This window comes from Malania oleifera, chromosome 11 (genome assembly GCF_029873635.1).
Source record: "Malania oleifera isolate guangnan ecotype guangnan chromosome 11, ASM2987363v1, whole genome shotgun sequence".
Taxonomy (NCBI): domain Eukaryota; kingdom Viridiplantae; phylum Streptophyta; class Magnoliopsida; order Santalales; family Ximeniaceae; genus Malania; species Malania oleifera.
In genome coordinates this window covers 79,926,789-79,942,582 of record NC_080427.1, presented here as the reverse complement: position 1 = coordinate 79,942,582, position 15,794 = coordinate 79,926,789, and the positions used below count along the sequence as shown (strand labels likewise).

The 15,794-nt window shown below is 37.2% G+C and overlaps 2 protein-coding genes across 2 annotated transcripts; one reads left to right on the top strand and one right to left on the bottom strand.

The window, feature by feature from the left end:
* Positions 1-4,675: 4,675 nt before the first annotated feature.
* Positions 4,676-7,497, top strand: LOC131168370 (fructokinase-like 1, chloroplastic). The gene is made up of 2 exons (XM_058127742.1): positions 4,676-5,783; positions 6,553-7,497. Exons 1-2 carry the CDS (start codon positions 4,788-4,790, stop codon positions 7,243-7,245), a joined length of 1,689 nt encoding a protein of 562 aa, XP_057983725.1. The 5' UTR covers positions 4,676-4,787; the 3' UTR covers positions 7,246-7,497.
* Positions 7,498-10,585: 3,088 nt separating this feature from the next.
* On the bottom strand, positions 10,586-14,472 carry LOC131168369 (O-fucosyltransferase 19). Its single transcript, XM_058127741.1, has 8 exons — positions 13,693-14,472; positions 12,829-12,901; positions 12,668-12,738; positions 12,493-12,581; positions 12,264-12,396; positions 11,933-12,165; positions 11,373-11,849; positions 10,586-11,268 (listed from the first exon to the last, which is right to left on the bottom strand). The coding sequence occupies exons 1-8, from the start codon at positions 14,248-14,250 to the stop codon at positions 11,010-11,012; spliced, it is 1,893 nt and encodes a 630-aa protein (XP_057983724.1). The 5' UTR covers positions 14,251-14,472; the 3' UTR covers positions 10,586-11,009.
* Between the last annotated feature and the right edge of the window lie 1,322 nt (positions 14,473-15,794).

Sequence of the window (15,794 nt, the reverse complement as noted above, 5' to 3'; positions counted from 1 at the left end):
AATTGAATGATTTATTTATGTTTTATATGCATATAGTAAGGGGGGGGGGGGAGTGCAAACTTACATCTTATTCAAATCATATGCATAAATTAAGGGGGAGCTTTCAATTATATCCTATGAGAACCCCAATGGTTTGCCATCATAAAAAAGTGGGAAAATTTTAACCTGAGTGGCTACATGATCATAATTGTTGTATTTTGATGATAACAACCCATTAGTGGTTCCAAGCTAAACTAATCTTTGTATACTAAGCTGTGGTAGGTATAAGTGGAGAAATCACACAAATACGAGTTTTAGTGTAAAGATCAAGCAAACATTCTCATAGGCAAAGATCGAGTGATCAATTTAAGATGGAAAGATCAAAGTAGACAATCACTTGAAAGGACTCAAGCACAACCATCAAAGAAAATGTAAAGTCATATGTATAATGGGGAGTGTTTGAGATAGTGTTTATTGTAACTCTTGTAGTTCTGATTCGAGCAAGTTTATTTAGTAAGAGTTAAGCAAATTGCATGTGCATACTAGTTTGTAAGAATACGTAGGATATCATCGAGTCATAAGTTTAGTACTGATGAGTTTTCAAATTCAAAATAAGAGTTTTATAAAAATATCCTTTCCTTAAATGTATTTTTATATGAGACAAGTTTTATATCATATTAATGTTATAATCTTTTAAAGACTTGGTCCTAGTTGGGTTTAAAATCTCATTTATGCACCACTTAAATTCCTCTATCAAATTTCCTAAAACACCCTTTAGTATCTAGAGCATAACTTTTGCTAGAGAAATCCAAAAAGGGCAATCTTAGTATCTAAGGAAAACTAAGAAAAAATATCATAACTTTCGTGTCGAAGATTTTCATAGACAAGAAGGTTTAGATAATAAACAAATAGGGCAAACTGTCGACGATTTGGCTAGGTACATTGACAGTTTTAGGTAGAGAGCTGAATGATTTTTTGCTTGAGGAAACCATCAATGGTTTGCATTAGGTTTTTAATCCCAACGACTATAAAATGGCTAGTTTCTAAAGTAATAAATTATTTTATTAAGCCAATGGCCATAAAACGGCTAATAAGTCAATTTGCCTATAAATAAAAGTTCACAGACTTGTTTAAGGATTGATTTGAGTGATTTACATCTTTAGATTATCATTCACAAGCACTTTGCATATAGTTCATCATCTCAAGTACTGAAATTCTCCCTTGCTCTCTAATCTTGTGTTGATTCATTACTTGAGAGATTTGTGTGAGGTTTTTGTTTTTTTTTTTTTTTTTTTTTTTTTTTTTGTATTCAATATCCACTCATTCAAGGAGCTTTATTTGTATTTTATTCTCTTTTTGAAAGGGTTCTTTGTGAACCAAGGGTTAAAGGGATTGGTTCCCTTGTTTGGGATCTTTGTGAGCAATAGGGATTGGATCCCGTGTCAAGGTTCTTGGTGAACTAAATTGCAAGGATTCTTTGTGAACCTTACTGCTTTTGGTGAGCGAAAGGGATTGGTTCCCTTGGAAAGGCTCTTGGTGAGCGAAAGGGATTTGCTCCCGAGTGTAAAGGCTTTTTTAGCCGGTGAAGGAGGTTTATAGTGGATTGTGGAATCCTTGAGTGTGTCTCAAGGTGTGAACATAGGCAAGAAACTGAACCACGTTAAAATTATTTGTCGAGCTTTTCTTCCCTACTCTTTTAGTTATGTCTTGTGCATGATTTATATTTTATATATTGTGATATAATTGCTTGTATCTTGTCAAGATTTATATTTTATAGAGAAAAGAGAAAATACGCAAAAGAGCCTATTCACCCCTCCCTCTAAACTCCACTTTAGGGCCTACAAGGAGCATTTAAGCATTGAAGTGGTGGAAGGTAAATAATTTGAAATATCGTGTGTTGTCAAAGATGATAGAAGATATCTTGGTCATTCTTATCACCATAGTGGCTTTAGAGGCAACAATTAGTGCCGGTAGTAGAGTGATTGATCCATATTATTTTTTCTTAAGTCTATAAAACTTTGCAAGTGTTACTTTGTATTGGATTTGGGACTTTTGTTTTTGTTAAGTATTTTCTTCAAACACTAATCTTTTATTTATTTATTTATTTATTTATTTTCACATCTTTGCAAGTCAATAAAATTCTTTATGGGTTAGATTTTTTAAAGCTAAATATGTGAAAGGAGGACATATTGCTGTTTGCAGACTTCATGGATCGGATTCTTCCTTTTGGAGGAAAGTTCTGCAGGGTATGCCTAAACTGTTAAGTAAATCTAAGTGGAAGGTTAGAGAAGGAGATGTAATATTATGGTATGATAAGTTTCTAAATTCGGGACCTTTGGTTGTAGATTGTCCAAGTGGCGCTCATTCACATATCAGATTAAAAGATTTGGTTATCAATAATGCGTGGGATATGAAAAATTTGTAGAGAATTCTGGGGTATAATGAAGCGAAAGAAGTGATGGAAAAGGTGGGAAATCTTAGAAAATCTTCAGATATTCTGTTATGGCTCATGGAAAAGGATGGTTGCTTTAATACAAAGTCCACATGAGATGTTATCAGAGTTAGAGCTCCAAAATTTGATTGGGCAAGGTGGGTATGGAATAAATGGTTACCAAAGAAAATTGCTATCTGTATGTTGAAGGTCACTTTTGAGTGCTTAAGCGTTGATGAAAAGGTGAGAAGAATGGGGGTTTCACTTGCTTCGATGTGTAATTGTTGCAAGACGAGGCAACCATAAGATATGGAGCATGTGTTAAATAAGGGAGACCTAGATACTGAGGTTTGGAGGAAGGTTTCGGTGGAGGTAGGTGTACCTTTCTTGAGGCAACAAAGTTGGAAAGAAAGAGTCCAAATGTGGTTTAATAGGGCTTCCAGATTTTCTTAATTGAGATTATTGATAGGTTTGATTCCTTGTTTAGTAATTTAGAGGCTGTGGAGAAGGAGATGTGCGGTTAGAATGAAGGGAAAATTGGAGAGTAGTACAGATGTGTGGCTATCCATTAAGTATTGGGTGAGGGTTTTAAGTAGGAACATGACAAGAATGACTCAGTTAAAGGATGCTGATTTTTGGATATTGTAGAATCTGGAAGTGCAAATTGTGAATAAAAGAATTAAAACTATGCAATGTGTGAGATGGCTAAAACCGAGGCAAGGGAGATTGAAACTAAATTTGGATAGGAGCAGCTTGGGAAACCCAAGGCCGGCGGGTGGTGGTGGCATCCTTAAAGACCATACATGTTCTTTTGTTTTTGGTTTTTCAAAATATTTTAGTTCTTGTTCAAATAATGAAGCTGAATTGAGAGTTGTGTTGGAGGGAATAAAGATTTGCAAACATTTGGACCATATTAGTATTGATATTGAATGTGATTTGAATATTGTAGTAAATTGGATAAGATCTAGTAAGTGCCCCTTGTGATACTTGTGGGATTTTTGGGAGCAACTTATTGGTTTATTGGAGGAAGTAGACTTTTCGATAAATCATTGGTATAAAGAAGGAAATAAAGTGGCAGATGACTTGACTCGAGAAGGTGCGATGGGGAGGAATAGTTTGTTTACCAATAGTAGTCAACTCCCTAGAGTTATTAATGGTTTGTATAAAATGGAGAAGATGAGTACGGTGTATATAATGTACATTTAGCTGATTTCCTGTTTGTTTTGATTTATGCTTTTTATTGTTTATCTTTTGTTTGTTTTGTTGCGTGAGGTTTGTTTTATAAGTTCTTGTTTTGTTTGAACTTGTAACCTTGTTTTGACTGATTGTTGGTTTTGCTTTTTGGGAGGTCTTTTTAAAGTTTTGTTTTTTGTTTCTCCCATTAATTATCTTGTAACCACAGTATTCTTTCGTCAAAAGTGAGGATTTATCAATAAATAAATGGAGGTGCCGCTCTTCTTTAAAAAAGAAAAGAAAAGAAAAGAATAATAGTTTAAAGAGATCCTTTTGCCTATTCTTTAGTGTTATTGTTAATTGAGGTCATCAATTTCATACATACTTATTTTCTTTGTTTTTTTATTTTATTATGAAAATCACATAACATTAATGATATTAGCATGTTTAGAATTTCAGAACAAATAATCAATTTTATTTCACTAGTAATGGTATAATTGTCACCTTTGTTCTCTCATTTCTTTTTCCCAAATTAACTATTACTTTGTACTCAGTTCTAAGTTGAATGCTTAAAATTGAACTTTTAGTATTTGTATTTAATTTTTTTTTTTTAAATTTTAGGTTAGTGTTTTAGTGAATTTGAGAAAAAAAAAAAAAAAAGGGCACACTATATGGGAGAATAATGAAGATCAAGAGAATTCAAAGCAGCATATTTCATATTAATTAATTAATTAATTAATTGTACGTTAAGCGCTTGCCACTTTCATTTTGGTTGCAATTTGCAGCCAAACTTTAATTACTTTGTTATTTTATTTGCACTTGGCAAGTTGAGATTATCATGATTAAACATTTTTATTATGCTAATAATATTTTACAAATTTATTATTGAGTTTAAGTTCAACATATAATAATTCAATTAGGGATGGATTTATATATATTAAATGTTAGCTCGAGCTCTGGCTTGAGCTTAAGCTTGATTTCAGCTCGAGTCGAGCCTAGCTGAGCTCCAGGTGAAATGTTTTGCCCTTCTAAATCTTAATTAATTAAAATTAAGTAAAATGAATATGACTAATTGTTATCGGGCGCTCATTTACATGGAACGCCAGCCACGTCGACTTCTCCGTTTCACTGGTCCAACTTCTTGGACCCGCCAAGAAGAAGATAGCTGGAGCAGATGGAAATGGATAAGCCCTAGCATTCCATCATGGCGGCATTTCAGCTTCTTCCTCAGATTCAGTACTCTCGCTTACTATTACTCAACTCATTGACTCACTTCAACTTTTCAGTTACTCAATTGGCTTCTACGGACAAACTTCCCAAACTGCGATGCGCAAACTCAGCTAGAGCAGCCATTAATGGCGATAGCCAAGCTCCCGAAGCCCCCAAGCCCAGTCGTCGAGGCAGAAAGAAGGGAACCACCAAGGTGCCTGCCGAACCTTCTAGCAATGGCGATAGCGTAGCTCCCGAAGCTCTAAAGCCCACTCGCCGAGGTAGAAAGAAGGTAACCACCACGGCGCCTGTGGAACCTTCTAGCAATGGCGATAGCGTGGCTCCCGAAGCTCCAAAGCCCAGTCGCCGAGGCAGAAAGAAGGGAACCACCACGTCGGCGACCGAAGCTTCTCCGCCAAAAAAATCAAAGCGTAGGACAAAATATGAAGTCCGAAATGGCACAATCGAAGTACAAGATGCTAAAAAAGAAGAAGAAACACAAGCCCAGCAGGAACAGGAAGAAGACGAAGAGGATTACGATGACGGGATGGATTTCCCGTACGATAATCCGCCGTTGATCTGCTGCTTCGGCGCCGCACAGAAGGAGTTTGTGCCCACGGTGCGGGTTTGCGAGCACGAGCTGCACCCAGACATTTACTCGCAGTGGAAGCAGCTGCAGTGGGATCCGCCGGAGTTCGTGAGAGCGCCGGGAGGGCCGCCGTCGAACGTCGCCATCTCCCACGTGAGGCTCGGCGGACGGGCCGCGTTTATGGGGAAGGTGGGCAGAGATAATTTGGGGGACGAGCTGGTTTTGACCATGAACAAGGAGAGGGTGCAGACCCGGGCGGTGAAGTTCGATTCGAATGTGCGGACGGCGTGTTCGTATATGAAAATGAAGTTTGAGGATGGGAGATTGAAGATGGAAACTGCGAAAGAGTCCGCAGAAGATTCGCTCCTCAGCTCTGAATTGAACCTTGCTGTGCTGAAGGAGGTAATCATGCAAAATTTCCTGTCAATTTGAACGGGATATGATGTTCATAGTATATTCTAACAAAATTAAACTCTACATATTGCTTTGCTATACATCACTGGTTGATCCACAGTTCGGTAAAGGGAAAACAAAAGGGGTTTGAGTTCCATCTTAATAGATAAACTGTTCTGTTGAAGAGTTTTCTTTGAACTATGCTTTTTTGGAAACCATCTCCCCTGCTGCGACTGGATGATTTCCTAGTTTTAGTTTTTACCATGCTAATGTGTCCGTATTCTAATGGAAAATCAAAGTTTTGTTACTAGCAAATCACAGAATGAGATGACTTATGTATGATTTTGTGAAGAAAATTTGCCCCATGTTTATAGGCTCTGATTTAGATACAATACAATACAAAACTGTATTCTGTTCCTGTCCAAGTCCTTGACGCTCCCATACACAATCTTGTGTAGATAGTGAAATTGTATTGCATATGAAGGGTGTAGTTAGGTCATTGAAGAAAATGAGAGCAGTGAAGTTTCAGCAGTTGAAGGAAATGAGATGGATAACTACAATAGATAACTAGAAATTGATTCTCTGATTTCTTTGACCAGGCTCATTCAAGTTTTCATCAGCTAATGGCAATTGCAATGCTAATCACACTAGAATCATTTATTGCTTTAAGACCATGGGATATCCAAAGTTTGGACACAGCTTAGGATAGTTGAAATCTATTATTATTCATTTTGCATGTTGAGTTTTTTCTGCTAAGTGTGTCATTGTTCTCTTGCAGGCTAGAATATTTCATTTTAATTCTGAAGTCCTGACATGCCCTTCCATGCATGCAGCCCTTTTTAGAGCAATTAAACTCTCCAAAAAGTGGGGAGGGCTCATATTTTTTGATTTGAATTTGCCCTTGCCTTTGTGGGGATCACGCGATGAGACTAGGGAATTTATCAAGAAAGCTTGGAATGAAGCAAACATCATTGAGATGTCGAGAGAAGAGCTAGAATTTCTTATAGATGAAGATTATTATGAGAGGAAAAGACAATACAGGCCTCAATATTATGCAGAAAATTATGAGGAAACGAGGCGTCGGCGAAGTTATTACCATTACACCCCAGAGGAGATCTCCCCATTGTGGCATGATGGGTTAAAATTTCTCTTCGTGACCGATGGAACTCTGCGTATACATTATTATACCCCTTCATTTGATGGTGCAGTAATCGGTACAGAAGATGTGCTTATTACTCCATACACTTGTGATAGAACTGGTTCTGGTGATACTATTGTAGCTGCTATTATGAGAAAGTTGACCACTCACCCTGAGATGTTTGAGAATCAAGACATTTTAGAGAGGCAGCTCCGCTTTGTAGTTGCAGCTGGAATCATATCACAGTGGACTATTGGTGCACTTAGGGGATTTCCCACCGAAAGTGCTGCCCAGAATCTGAAAGAACAAGTTTATGTCCCGTCAATGTGGTAGAGCTGCTGTGACTAGAAAAAGCTGAATTCTAGTGCATGGAAATCATAGTTGCAGTTCAGGTACTTGCCTTCTGTTTTCCCAAGTATTTTGCAGCATGCCTCTGATAGAACCAGTAGGGAAGTTTTGTTCAAAAATAAGTTCCCACGGAATGTTCATATAATTTCTATTTCTCTAGCTGTTAAAATATCTCGCCAGCTGTAACATCTGCAATGACACAAATCTAATTTGATGAATGACAACCTTCTTGACTGCTGTCTCTGGTTTTGTAGAAAGTTTCAGTACTAGTTGGTTTTCTTGACAATATATATGATTCACCCATTTGACTCTGTTTTCAATGAGAAGGCACATGACTCGTTGACTAGATTTGTTCATAGAGGGAATGGGAATGCTTTCACTGAACATCCTATTGTGTGAGCACATGGGAAGCTTCTCATAAACTAGTTATTGCAACTGCCTCTCAAGTATTATAGATCATATTACCTGATGAGGTTCTGGAAATAGATGGCAGTGTGAAAGGATCGGTACTACTACTTTGTTGGTCTGTTTCCTTTAATTTGCTTTCCAGACCTTAGGTCCGTGGGGTAGAAGCTCGCATATATAATCAATGTCACATGTGCTGTATAACTAGTTCACTGGGGAAAGACGACAGCATTGTAAGACAGTCCAGTTGGTATTCTATTCGTTTGGCAGATTATATCCCCATGTGTGATTTTTACTCATCTTACTAAGGTGGTGTTTGGTTTATGGATTCTTTCAAGATTTCTAAAAAATGTGATGCTCGTTTCATTTCATTCCTATATTTGTTTTGGTTAAGAAGGTAACTTTTCTGTAATATCACATTCTCTAGGAATCATATAACACAAGTCAAAGTAAAATACTTTATTTCTCATTTCAGAAATAGGATTTCTAAAAATGTCATTGCATAAACTACTTTTAGATTTTGCAAACTAAATAGATGCTTTTTCCATATTTGGGAGCTTTGAATTTAGACTTTAGATTTGAATTTTTGTAAATTGGAGTTGTACTAAGTTTGATGCAAATCTACACAAATACAAATATGAAACTTGAAATTGATGCTCCCAGTGTACAACTTCCAGGTTTTGCCACTATTTGCAGTTTACCTCTCTGATGAAGGCCAACTCAGGTGCCTATCATCTTTTACTTGAACTGTGATGGTGTGATGTGCCTCAGAACCACCCTTTAGGCTTGGGAAAATCCATTTGCCTAATTCTTCTTCCCTTGCATGTGGGTCTTTTATATATGCTTTAAATGTTCTATGACATTTCTTCTGCATCATCCTTGGACCACTGTTTATTATTTTCTGTTAATGCTAACATTCAAACAATTTTGATACGCAAGAATCAAATGCAATGGAGTAGAATGATCCTTTTTATTTTACAAATTTTCTTATATAAATTTTCATTTCATTTTACCTGTAATCAATTTCACTTTAAAGTCCTTCCCGATTTCCTCAAAACATAGAACTAGGAAAGGTAAAATGAAATATGGAATTGTACCACTACTCTTCACCCACCAAATAGGATGAGAAAACTAGTGTAATTTTTTTTTTTTCTGTGCTTATAAAATGACAGCTTGAGGAACAAGCTATGTTGATATTATATTTATCTACAAAAATTTAATTTTTTAATTTGTTAAAAATATTAAAACATATATAATATTTCAATAATACTAATAATGTTTTCCTAGTTATAATCATTAGACATTAATAATATTTATACATTATTAAGTGACATTTTTATTAATAATAATAATTTATTATTAATTTTTTGCAGTTTGGCTGAATGGGTATTGAATTTTGATTTACATAAACAAAAGCAGAATCGTATTTTCAATGAAAATGTTAGTTCTTGCATTCAACAAAATAATAATTCTGTCTCCTACAAATAGCAGTTACAATTTCATTTTTAATTAAATTAAAAGACAATTATAACCTGCACAAAAGCAATAATAACAACAATAAAAACATAATTAAGTTATTAATTTCAGTAAAATAAGGTTTGAATTGAAGCAATACATACACTTAAATGATTATTAAATTAAATAATTTTAGATTAAGAGCATTTGTTTTTTTTAATCTTATTTTTAAATAACAGTAATTAAATGTGCCAACTCAAAAGTGGGCATTGTTTTCTTCATTAAGGGTATCATTAAGGGGAATCTAGCCAAACACCACTTATTTTTATGCCATCATGCAATAGTTGTTTTTTGGAAAAGGGGATATAATAATTTCAGAATTAAAGTAAAGTAACATAATAAAAAAGTACAAATTATAGTGAGAAATTGTAGAATAGATTGCATTTGGTATGTATTTATTTGTCATGTGAGACCTGCATTTGCTTGAAATACAATTTTTTAGAAACTAAATTAAGCAAATCCATAACCATAGGATAATCATCTTCTAAACGCATCCTTTTAGTGAGTTATAAAGAACTTTTTTTGTTCGAAGAGTATTAATGTATGTCCAGTCCCACATGTCTCTGTGAGTAGTTCTAAAACTAATATAAAATCCTCTTAGTCTTCTCTCCTTAATACCGAGGTTTTAAGGATGAATCCTCTAACATGGTATGAACTGAGCCTTGAGTTGCTTGGTTCCTTTGTGGATTGGACTTCTCCTTGCCTTATTTCTCCCATGGGCTCGAGGGGGAGTATTAATGTATGTTCAGTCCCACCAGTATAAGATTCTCTTAACATTCTCTCCTTAATACCTAAGTTTTGAGGATGAGCTCTCTAACAAAGAGTAAAAGGAATAAAGTGGGAGACAAACTGGAGCCTATATAAGCTATGGCTGGAACTTAGGGTAGCATTTTTTATAAGCTCTGGCTGGAACTTTGAAAATATAAGGGAATATTAAAAAATTTATTTTTTTGGTTGTCGAGTATAATAAATTACAACCCTTATTGCAGCTTATCCATTTACCATTTTGACATTGTCTGGCTGCTTAAATTCCAATTTTCAGATTGATAACTGAAATTTAATTTCCATTTATTTGGGGTTTACGCAGAATAGAATTGTAACACTATTGTCATTATTACTCTCTGCCACATAATGAAATCTAATGACCCGTGTGGCAGCTTAATATTCAGAGCATTTTCTTTCTACCACACATTATTTCTTCCATACAAAATTTTCAGCCACCAACTGATGAATTTGCCTCCTTCCCCCGACTCCCCCATCCAAAGTTTTTGATTCATAATGAGATCCAATGGTCAACTCAAACGGAACTCAATTCCTGCAAGCTCATGAGCATATACAGTTCTCCAGTGGTTGCATTATGATTGTGTCAACAAATGGGGATCACAGAACCAAAAATAAACAAGTATTGAAAGTGAAGTGCAATTTCTATGGTGATCTTCATCAAAGTATTAAATACAAAATTTGTACTGAGGAAGCCCAATTGAGCGACCAACTTTGACTAAAAGGAAGGAAAACAAATTAAAGAATAAATGGAATACCCGCAGACCACGTTTATCAGGTATAATATCTCACTGTGAGTCTGAAAATCATGTAAGCTTCTTTCTTTCCTTGACAAATTACTTGCAAGGGCTCTGGGTTTCGTATACTGCAACTGTATCTTCAAAATCCCACAAGTAATCTTGAGATCTATTGACCCTGTTGGCTGCTTAAATCTCCAGATGGGGCAAAAAAAAATCAGGTGTCATTCCAAAAACCAACGTAGCCACCTCTGAAGCAATGGGCGTCGCCTACTTCACAGCATGAGACACACTCCCAAAACCCAAAGCTCTTTATCTTCCCAAAGAAGCCTTTAGCAGACTGCGTTTTTGGTTGAGTCTCTGGGTAGCGATTTGCTCCTGTGTCTTGTTACAAATGCACCCAGGAAAAGGATTGGCATAAAAATTCTCCTCAAGTCTGGGTGTCTCTCCTCCCAACCTAGGATATGGTGCCCCTAACCTATTAGAGTGCAAACTCTTCACCTCCGCAGAAAACTTCTCCCAAGATATGGTTCCCTCATCCAGCTGATCAATCAGTCTAACAAAATTTTGTCTGCAAAAAAATAATAATAATGATCATGTTATTGGCCTAATTTGTGACCAAACTCATAATAATTGAGAAAAAGAATATGAATGAAAAAAAAAACGATAACAAACCTGTCGGGGTTGATAGTTTTTTGAAATCCTTCGAACCTCCTATGCCCCTGCACTGCCTTTGCCATATTTCCATCATATGTATAAACAAAAACATCACTTTCAAGTGCCAAAATATAATCCAAAGCTGCAAGTCGATTCTGATAAAGCTTAAAGGGCTCCAACTCATTTTCGGTTGCTAGCGTGGAATGGGAGTAGACATTTGGATACTCTGAACGGAAGGCAGACATGCTATTGCTTCCATAAATCTCACCAGCAACTATGTAGATTTTGGTACTTGGAGGGTACCCCATGGCTTTCAGGAACATGGCTGCCTCTCTAGGGGACATTGGACATCCCCCTTGGAGTCTCCTTTCATTGCTATCTATTTCTTTCTCTTTCCAATGCTTTACACTGTACCTCATAGTGCTGAGTTCCTCAGCCTCTGCTACAGTCAGGTTGTGACTGCACCCAGTGAACGCAAGCATGTCCTTCTCATATCTGTCATCAACATTGGTATGATTAGTAATTTGTAGGGTGACTGTAATTTGTAAAACATTTAGATGCCATTTTTGTAGAAGTACCTCAAATGGAGGGCAATGTATGGCTCGCTTTCATTCCTAAGTCTATCAACCAATTTCTTCCCAAGTTCTTCAATATCATTTGTGTAGCGTAGAGCCTCATAATTGGCACGGCATCTGAGTCTCTGAATGGAGGATGCAAGGCCATTGTTAGCAAGTCGCGAGTCTGTGTGGGTAAACTTTATCACTTTATGTCGCTTTAACAAAGGAAGCATTTCCCCTCTGTAATAACTGGCCTGCAAAAGTGACACATTGAAGATGCAGTCTTAGAAACAGATAAGTGAAAAATATAAGAATCCACAGGGTATCCTGATAGTTCATAATATGCCCAGACCTTGGACCAGGAAACGGGGGCCTTCAAAAGGGGCTTGACTGCTGCCAACCGCGGTGGCAAATACTCAACTATCTCAATATCATCTTTCAAGACCTTTATGAAGTGCTTCCAGTCAAAAATATCTTTAAAATCACTGCAAATTTGAAAAATTTCTGTAAAAACTTCTAAGATTGAAACATAATACCAGCAATCACAATGGCAGCAAAAGAAACGAAGAAAAAAAAAGGACCTCGGATCTGTCCAAAACGACTCGTGATCAAGAGAAGGAAGAACCAGAGTGGCATTCATAATCTTTGCAACAGCAACCATATCACAGATCTGCATTTCACCAGTGCACACCTTTGGCTTAGAAATTGCACTACTTATAAGAACTTCATGGAAAAATAGTTGAATTTAAGATGTACCCCTGTTCTCATTTGATTCAATCCACCATTAGCATGAGCAAGAATATAGCCGTTTGTTTTAGAACCCGTCCCTAAAAGTTCAGATTTGCACATATGAGTCAAGAGTTGACTAAACTGGGGAGGCACTGGAAAAACTGTGGACTGGAACAGATTTAACATACTTATTCGATTCCTGGGTCGAGTGATGCACCGATAGAGATTGTCACTGTTTGGTTTCATCCAAATTTCTGAACTCTGCATACAACAAGAAAGCCAAATCCTAAGCCAACAAGAGGCATAAAATAGGAAGGATGCCTTAAAAATCCCAAGCCCATTAGAAACACTGTAGCTTTCAGAGGAGAAAATTAAACAGAAAGCAAAGTAGGCAGGGGCGCAAATAGAATTTTTTAAATCTTTCCTACCATGAGTCGTAGCAGACGTGATAAGAGAACAGAATAAAATTCAATTTTCTACTCCCAACCATTATTCGGATCAGAAACAAAGTCAAAGAAAACTTGTATTACGCGTGCCTGGAAACACAAATGTGAAACCAAAAGGCAGAAAGAACCGAACGCATAGCCTCCAACTAGGCCCACCACCATCCAAACAGTGAATATGTTGAAACACCCTTTTTCCAATTCAAAGCCACTCGTTTTTGCCATCCACCACTTATTACTACTCAAAAAATTAATATTAAAATATATATAAAAAAAAAAAAAACAGGACAGACAACAAACGTTCAAATCCCGAAAAAGCAATATTTTATACCCTGAAAATCATTAGTCATCCCCATAGGGACAAATCCTCACCAGAAAACGTTTAATAAAAAAAGAAAACATACAGAAGAAGAAGAAGAAGAAGAAGAAGAAGAAGAAGAGAGCCCAAGAATAAAGGAAAAAGATTGCAGCAACAAAATTAAGCTTACTCGCGTACACACACAAACACGTACATATAAGACATATATTTACTCAGAAATGGGCTTTGTGTGATCGATCAACTAAAAGGGATTAAATTAATCTGTTTCCAATTTGGGATGATTCACTTACAGAATGCTTGGCCAATGAGCGCTTGGGCAAGACGGCATCGGAGGCCTGTCTCTCGGCGACGATCCTCTGAGCCGATACCCAATCGTCCTTGAATGTCTGAAGGATCAAAAGCCTATTCTCTCTTTTCTTCCCGTTCGATTCCACATGACTACTCAACAACGAAAACTTCAAAAACACCGACAACACGACCATCACCATCAGAGCCCCCAATATCCGACGCCCCAAACTCTTCCTCCCTGATCTCAGCGACTGCAACATCGACGCCGTGGAACAAACCCCTTCCTCAATCCGGAGCAGCCACGTCTCCGGCAAACAGCAAAAGCCCCTCCCCCGTAGCAGCAGGTACCTGATCGCCGGGTGGTGGTGGTGGAAATGGTGGTGGTGGTGCCCGCCATTACCCCCGCTCTCGTCGTCGTCTTCTTCCTCCGTGAAATCCGAAAAGTTCGACGTCCGCTCCGCCGCGTCCATCAAATCCGCCACTCTCCTCCGCGTGGTGTACGTCGCTCCGCCGGCCACTCTGGGACTCCCGTTGGAGGAGTTGGCGCCGCCGGTCGACATGGCCGGAGACCCCAGAACGAAAAACCCCAAAATATCACAACAGAAATCAGAGGAGAGCGCGAGAAAATCTCAGAGAGATAGAGAGAGCGAGATAGAGACGCCGGTGGTGGCGCTGTTCTGAGAACCGTCACTTTGTCGTTGTGGGGTCGTCGCCTTCTTCTCAACGACGCGGCTCCGTAATCCGAGGCGAGCAGAGGGGTTTATTTGCCGTTGTGTTTCTTCTCTGATTTCTCGAAAAGCGTTTATAAATAGCATCTCCCTCCCTCTCTCTCTCTCTCTAACTTGTCGCGTCTCGATTCCAAGTCGTGAAATGACGAAAATGCCCTTACATTTCAGATTAATTGACCTAGATGGGAATGTACATTTTTGGGATTTCAGTTCCCAGGCGGTGCAAGGGGTATTTTATTTATAGCTTTGCCACTTGGCTTGGTGTCCGTATTTTGTACCAACTACATCCCCACTCCTCGTCCGCCAATCATAAGCTGCCACCTCTTCAAAGTCTCCCTTTATTTAATGAAAAAATTTTGGAAGTCATCTTTCCTTGTATAGCATGGAGAAGGAGTAAAAGCCCTGGAGATGAGATTAGCGTAAAGTTCTTAGAAAGTAAAAAGGGTATGCGTTGGGTCAACATTGTTTTACCTTATTTCCTTAATTATACACACAAATGCATTAATACTTTATGCATTTAAATAAATTCTTATGATTGAAAATTTAGGAAGGCCAATGCTCTTTATATTCGTGTCTTCTTACCAAATTTGCGATGAATTAATTCACCACAATTGACCCTCCATAATTTAGACACATTTTAATAGAAAATTGAAACCCAAAGTTGCCCTTACTCCTAAATCACATCCTTGTGGAAATATATATATATATATATATATATATATTATCTAATAATAAGATATTCATTTAAATTAAGTGATGCAACAATATAGTTTTACATTGAATATTTTATTTATTATGTGAGAAAAATCTTAACATCCAAAATATGGTGTTGTGTGCCATGAATTTACTTTCTTGCTCCCCTCACATATCTAAGATATATGGGGCACATGATGAGCATGCACAAGTAGGAGTGTCTCTTTCCAATATGAGATCCTAGACGAATGATTTAATTAGGGGTTCTTAATATTTTTTTTAATTTTATTTTTATTTAAAATTAAATTTTTTAGGTACATCAAGTAATTTTAACTGCACTGCATGTGCACTTTACCCACCAAACACGTGAATTCCATGAAACTAACAGAGATGGAGAATGGTGAATGCATGCATGGGGATGGGGTAAAGAATTGAGGAATGAACAGTTAAATTAAATCTCAGGGGTTGAAGAGAAAGAAAGAGAGGCCATGCGCGGGTCTATAATCTATATATACATATAATCGTATAGGCTTTATTGTGTGCAGGGGGTACTAAGTATTGACATAGTAGCTAGTAGCTATAAGTAATGTAAACATTATTATATTAAAAAAAAATTAAGGGTGTTGGGACCCTGTGAGCAACCAGAAAAATTAAGACACCAGAAATTTATGTAATTTGGTCAA